The 7,308-nt window shown below is 39.0% G+C and overlaps 1 protein-coding gene across 14 annotated transcripts in view; it reads right to left on the bottom strand.

The window, feature by feature from the left end:
- Positions 1–434: 434 nt before the first annotated feature.
- The window catches only part of LOC120779527 (uncharacterized protein YMR317W), a 43,708-nt gene continuing 36,834 nt past the window's right edge, over positions 435–7,308 (bottom strand). For all 14 annotated transcript variants that reach the window (XM_040111865.1, XM_040111867.1, XM_040111864.1 and 11 more), the window contains 2 exons: positions 648–713; positions 435–568 (listed from right to left, as the gene is read on the bottom strand). In XM_040111865.1, coding sequence (XP_039967799.1) covers positions 450–568; positions 648–713 — 185 coding nt within the window. In that variant the 3' untranslated portion in view covers positions 435–449. The remainder of the gene's footprint in view (positions 569–647; positions 714–7,308) is intronic.

Here is a 7,308-nt window from a genome sequence, read left to right as displayed (position 1 = left end):
CGATTTGGCTGAAAATTGGTGATGAGGTACTTTGGAACCTCGGAACGGGCATTGGCTACTTTCTATCGTTTTATGTTAAAAGACACAACAATTCATATAAAAAAAAAATTATATTTTCAAACATAACCATGTATTCAATATTCATGTAAGAATCATTTGAACATCTTTTAACTTCTAAAATACAAAACAACATACATACACATGTATTTGTGTATTTGAATTATAATGATAGTTGTACCTGAATAAGAAAAGGTTGAATCATAATTTGAGATGAGTGCATAATACCTAACGAATATACCTGAAGCATTGGACAGAACAATGCAATACAGTCGAAACTCTCTATAACGAATTCCAAGGGGCTGGATATTTACTTCGCTATAAAGAAAATTCGCTATATAGAAAAGAAATAAATGTTGTTGTTTTTAACATTTTTTATTTGTAGTAGTCAGTTATTTTAATTTTTTAATACATTTAGAGAAATAAACACAGTATTTGCCGCTGGTTAACATTTCCAAATAGGTATGAAAACCTTCAACGGATGAATAAAGTTGTCCATATGTGCATTTATCTAAATATGTTATAAGAGAATCAATAATTTACATCAGAAAATTATTAGCCACTGCTTTTCTTTATAATTGTTTCTTTACCTGAGATAGCTTGTGCTCCAAAACTTTCTTGAATACTTTCGATGATATCTTCGTCGGAAGGGTTGTCTGTGGTAATGACATCACATTCAACATTGTAGTAGGCTTTAAATGTTGCATTAATATTAATAACTATTTTAAATGAAGACTCTAAAAAGACGAAGTGGGATAGTGGTAGATAGTTTTCTTCGTGCTAAGGCATTCTGTTGTTCGCTTTGGTGCCAACTTTTACAAAATATTTGTCAAAATGCGTTTTAATGTTACGAATTGTACTCTGATCCATTGGCTGAAGTAACGAAGTCTTGTTGCGTGGGAAATAAGCAATTTCAATATTTTGCAATAGGTCCTTTACATCCCTAGGGTACGTAGCGCAGTTGTCAACAAAAAGCAAAACATTTTTTTGTTGAGAAGCAAACTTTCCGTCCAATTTCAAAAGCCATTTTAAGAAAATCTTGCTTGTCATCCATGCTTTCTTATTAAATTCATATTGTCGTTTTCGATAAATGTTTCTAACAATTTTGGCAAGACTTTCGTTACCCATTCATCTCGAGTTTGGATGTTGGCGGTAGCACTTTCACCACACTATGTTTTTTGAACAATCCCGGGACGATTTATAAATTTTTCAAGCCAACCTACACGTGCTTCAAATTCTCCGTGACCCAATGCTTCAGCGAATTATTATGCTTTTTCTCTCAGTATTAGTGCAGATAGAGGAATATTCCTACTACGTGCGCGTATACCCGTTTCAGCATTGCTTTGTCAATAACCTCAAAGATACAAGTTCGAAGCTTCTTGCGTTCAATACTGGATGCATTATCTGTGACACTGGTTAAAAGCTTATTCAAAATTTTTAAAATCGTAGATTGTGGAGGATGGAGCCATGTGTAGAAGTTCACGCAAGTGAGGACAGTTCTCTGATCGCCATTCACTTGGGAGTGGCCAGAAATGATTCTTTTACACATGGCTCAAGCAGCTCACAACTCCCAGGCTTTGGGGACAAGGACAGAGACGAGTAGGTCCTTGTGGCATTTACTACAGTGGCCATATAAAGGAGCGAAAGTTTGGTGCTGGATTCGTGGGAGAGAGACTCCGTCGCCGAGTACTATCATTCACTCCGGTGAATGAACATCTAGCCACAATCCGCCTCAAAGCGATGTTCTTCAACATATCGCTGATTTGTGCTCACGCCCCGACGGAAGAGAAGGACGATGTGACCAAAGATGCCTTCTATGAGCGCTTGGAGCGCACTTATGAGAGCTGCCCCCGCCACGATGTCAAAATCGTGCTTGGCGACTTTAACGCCAGGGTGGGCAAAGAAGGTATATTTGGCACTACGGTCGGTAAATTCGGCCTCTACGACGAAACATCCCTAAATGGGTTGAGGCTGATCGACTTCGCCGGGGCCCGAAATATGGTTATCTGTGGTACTAGATTCCAGCACAAGAAGATACATCAAGCAACCTGGCTGTCTCCGGATCGAAAAACTACCAATCCGATCGATCATGTTGTGATAGACGGAAGACACGTCTCCAGTGTTCTAGACGTGCGTACGCTCTGAGGTCCTAACATCTACTCGGACCACTATCTTTTTGCAACCAAGATTCACACCCGCCTCTGTGCAGCAAAAAACGCACGCCAACAAACACAAGGAAGGTTCGGCATTGAGAAGCTGCAATCACAACAGACAGCCGAACGATTAGTTACTCGGCTTGCACTCCTGCTCTCTGAGAGCACTCGTCAACAACTCGGTATATGGGAACTGTGGGACGGCATTTCAAACTCCTCACGTACAGCTGCAACCGAAACCATTGGTTTTCAGAAAGTGCAAAAGAACAACTGGTACGACGAGGAGTGTCATGTCGCAGCGGAGAGAAAACAGACTGCCTACCTCGTAACGTTACGATCGACCACAACACGTGCGGGATGGGATAGATGCCGAGAGTTGAAGAGGGAAGCGAGACGCATTTGCAGACAGAAAAAGAAAGGGGCCGAAATGCGTGAGTAGGAAGAGCTTGATAAGCTGGCCGACAGGGGTAATGCTCGAAAATTCTACGAAAAAATGCGGCGGCTTACAGAAGGTTTCAAGACCGGAGCATACTCTTGTAAAACCCCCAAAGGTGATCTAGTCACCGATGCCCAGAACATACTTAAATTATGGAGGGAACATTTCTCCAGCCTGCTGTATGGCAGTGGACGCACAACGCCAGGAGAAGGAGAACCCGATTCCTCAATCGATGACGATGGAGCAGACGTTCCATTACCCGCCCATAAAGAAGTTCGAACAGCAATTGCCCGCCTCAAGAACAACAACGCGGCAGGGGCCGACGGACTGCCGGCCGATCTATTCAAACACGGCGGCGAAGAACTGATAAGGAGCATGCATCAGCTTCTTTGTAAAATATGGTCGGACGAATGCATGCCCAACGATTGGAATTTAAGTGTGCTATGCCCAATCCATAAAAAAGGAAACCCCACAATCTGTGCCAACTACCGTGGGATAAGCCTCCTCAACATCGCAGATAGGGTTCTATCGAGCGTATTGAGTGAAAGATTAAAGCCCACCGTCAACAAACTGATTGGACCTTATCAGTGTGGCTTCAGACCTGGAAAATCAACAACCGACCAGATATTCACCATGCGCCAAATCTTGGAAAAGACCCGTGAAAGGAGAATCGACACACACCACCTCTTTGTCGATTTCAAAGCTGCTTTCGACAGCACGAAAAGGAGCTGCCTTTATGCCGCGATGTCTGAATTTGGTATCCCCGCAAAACTAATACGGCTGTGTAAGTTGACGCTGAGCAACACGAAAAGCTCCGTCAGGATCGGGAAGGACCTCTCCGAGCCGTTCGATACCAAACGAGGTTTCAGACAAGGCGACTCCCTATCGTGTGACTTCTTCAACCTGCTTCTGGAGAAAATAGTTCTTGAGCTGCAGAACTAAACAGAGAAGGTACCATCTTCTATAATAGTGTACAGCTGCTGGCGCATGCCGACGATATTGATATCATCGGCCTCAACACCCGCGCCGTTAGTTCTGCTTTCTCCAGGCTGGACAAGGAAGCACAGAAAATGGGTCTGGCAGCGAACGAGGGCAAGACGAAATATCTCCTGTCATCAAACAAACAGTCGTCGCACTCGCGACTTGGCTCTCACGTCACTGTTGACAGTCATAACTTTGAAGTTGTAGATAATTTCGTGGCCCACTTAGGAACCAGTATTAACACCACGAACAATGTCAGCCTGGAAATCCAACGCAGGATTGCTCTTGCCAACAGGTGCTACTTCGGACTGAGTAGGCAATTGAAAAGTAAAGTCCTCTCTCGACGAACAAAAACTAAACTCTATAAGTCCATCATAATTCCCGTCCTGCTATATGGTGCAGAGGCTTGGGCGATGACAGCAACCGATGAGTCGACGTTACGAGTTTTCGAGAGAAAAATTCTGCGAAAGATTTATGGTCCTTTGCGCATTGGCCACGGCGAATATCGCATTCGATGGAACGATGAGATGTACGAGATATACGACGACATTGACATAGTTCAGCGAATTAAAAGACAGCGGCTACGCTGGCTAGGTCATGTTTTCTGGATGGACGAAAACTCTCCAGCTCTGAAAGTATTCGACGCAGTACCCGCCGGGGGAAGCAGAGGAAGGGAAAGACCTCCACTCCGTTGGAAGGACCAAGTGGAGAAGGACCTGGCTTCGCTTGGAATATCCAATTGGCGCCACGTAGCGAAAAGAAGAAACGACTGGCGCGCTGTTGTTAACTCGGCTATAATCGCGTAAGCGGTGTCAACGCCAATTAAGAAGAAGAAGATAAGCTACAGGAAGGAATTCCAAATTTCTTAGCAATGTCTTTTTTTAAAGCTTTTCCCTTTTCAACTTCTTTTATGATCAATGCTTTTTTCCACAAAAGAATATTTGAATAAATTCGTTATATGGAGATTTAAAATTCTTTAATCTTGAAGTTACGGTCGCAAAAAATGCTTCGTTATAAGTATGGAAATATTCGCTATAAGGAAATTTGTTATATGAAGATTATTTTACCTTCAAAGTAGAACCAAAAGTGTCTTATAATTGCTTCGTAATAAAGAAAACTTCGTTATAGAAAGTTTCGATTTAAAAGGAACGATCAAGACTGTGAACAATACATTAACATATGATTATATATAGGGCGTGAGGCGCGCCCTCATCTGCTCTACTTCTGCACTCTTATTCACTATAACAAGAAGCATATACACATGCATACCATAAGTTGTGTAACGATCCCACAAACACTGGAATTGAAATTCTCAAACGTTGGAGAAAATATTAATTTTCAATTTGAAATTCACCATTTATTCAATTTGAAAGACAACATTTTCTCAAACGTTTCTCAAAGGCTTTTTCTCAAATTTGTTTTCATCGTTTTACAATTTGATAAAAATCATTTTCTCAAATATATGGCATGCCGTTTCATTCCGTTCAATAATCAATCAATCATCTGTCAAAAAGTATTCATAATTAAAAAAACGTAATCGTGATGTGCAGCAATTTTGAAGAATAAAAGTGAAAGGAAGTGAGAGAAAGTATAATATTATAAATATTCGTTATAATTGTGATATTTCGAACAGAAAATGCATGCTACAAAGAAAATAAAAAGTGAAGTGAGGCAGATATTTGACTTGCTCACAGATAGTGATGGAGTAGGGAAAAATAAAATATAGAAAGTGAAGATTCCGTAAATGAGGAATCCAACCTAAACGTGACAAACACTTCAGTTGGGAAAGAGCTAGCGGAGTGGGCGGTCAAATTTAATATTTCCACCGTTGCAACTAGTAGTATGTTAGAAATTCTACAAAAATATATTAGAGATATTACAAAGGATGCACGAACTTTAATGTGTACTCCTAAGATTTCACCCATAGAGAAAATGGGAACAGGAGAGTATATTCACTACGGCATAGAAGACTCCCTGACAGATTTTTTATTGAGGAAATCATTTGATTCCACCGAAATTCACCTCAACATTAATATTGATGGCCTTCCACTCGCAAAAAGTTCTAATTTGCAAGCTTGGCCTATTTTAATAAATGTAAATGGGGAACCAGTTGTCATGGTTGTGGGAGCATATTGCGGAAATAGTAAGGCACTCTGCCCGAACATCTTCTTGCAACGATTTGTGGATGAGTTGTTGTACTTATTAGAACATGGTTTAAACTTCAATGGTAAACATTTTTCAATTTATTGCCGGTATTTTATGTGTGATGGCCCAGCAAGATCCTATGTATTGGGTGTTAAAGGACACACTGGCTTTTTTGTTGCATAAAATGCACTCAAAAAGGCGAATCTGTTGGACATCGGATAATTTTCCGTAGTGAAATCTATCCTAATAGAACAGATGCAGATTTTCGCTCACGAAGTAATGTAAATCATCATAAAATATTGGACCAAATAGCTATTGAAAAGTTACCAATCGACATTGTGAAGTCATTTCCATATGACTATATGCATGTGGCGTGTTTAGGTGTCATGAAAACCTTACTTCTTGGCTGGATTAGGCACAAAAATAGATTCTTTAAAACCAGCCCAAATTAATTCATTAAATTCTAAAATACTCTTTTTAAGTAATCAGGTTCCCAAAGAATTTGCTCGACATCCACGTACCCTACAAGAAATTGAGAGGTTTAAGGCTACAGAACTAAGGCAGTTTCTATTATATACCGGAATTGTTTTACTAGCTGATATTTTAGAGGCTGAAAGCTACAATCACTTTTTGCTACTTAGTTTGGGTATGCGAATTTTATGAAATGAAACCTCTTGCATCGAAAATAATGAGTGTGCGAAAATTCTTTTAAGTGAATTCGTCAAAAACATTTCTAGACTTTATGACGATTTATTCTTAACTTTTAACTTCCACTGTCTTACTTATTTACATTCTGATGCATTAAATTATGGATGATTATAATCTATTAGCGCATTTAAGTTCGAGAAATTTTTGTCCAAGCTTAAACGTAAATGTAATAGTAAAACTCATATTGCTGCCCAAATTTATAATCGTTTAGTTGAGGAAAGTTTGTTCAGTAATGATAATTTTGAGGTTGCAAATGTAAAGCAAAATCAGCCAATGAAATCAATAAATACAAATTCATTTTATTTATCCTTAAAAATGCCAGATAATTTTTACAACATAAAAAATAAGATTTTTAAAGTCATAAATTTTTCACAGGAAAATGGTGTATCAAAAATTTCATCCGTGGAAGTTATCAATTTGAATGACTTCTTTATTACACCAATAAAATCATCAAACTTTAATATAAGATATTGCTCTGCTTTACATTTTTCAAGTTGCGTCTATCAGCATTTAGCGGAAGAAATATCACAAAAAAGTATTTATTCCTCTTATTCACAATTAGATGGATTTCAATAGCTCGTTTATATCGATTGGATGTGAGCAAACCACTAAATCAAGTAAGTAGTTAATACAATATTGTTTTTTTGAAGTGGTTCTAACATTTTAATTAAATCGTAGATTTTGCCGACTTAAGTAGCAAACTGGATAGTCTGGATAAGAAGGTACATAGAAGATTTGTTAAAAGGTACATACATATACTTATATAGTTATTGTACATATGCATATGATAATTTCGATAATTTCAGAACATCATACAACTCAAAAGCT

Source organism: Bactrocera tryoni, unplaced genomic scaffold (genome assembly GCF_016617805.1).
Source record: "Bactrocera tryoni isolate S06 unplaced genomic scaffold, CSIRO_BtryS06_freeze2 scaffold_11, whole genome shotgun sequence".
NCBI lineage: Eukaryota > Metazoa > Arthropoda > Insecta > Diptera > Tephritidae > Bactrocera > Bactrocera tryoni.
Note: the sequence above shows the minus strand (reverse complement) of the source record. Positions and strands in the feature narration are given on the sequence as shown.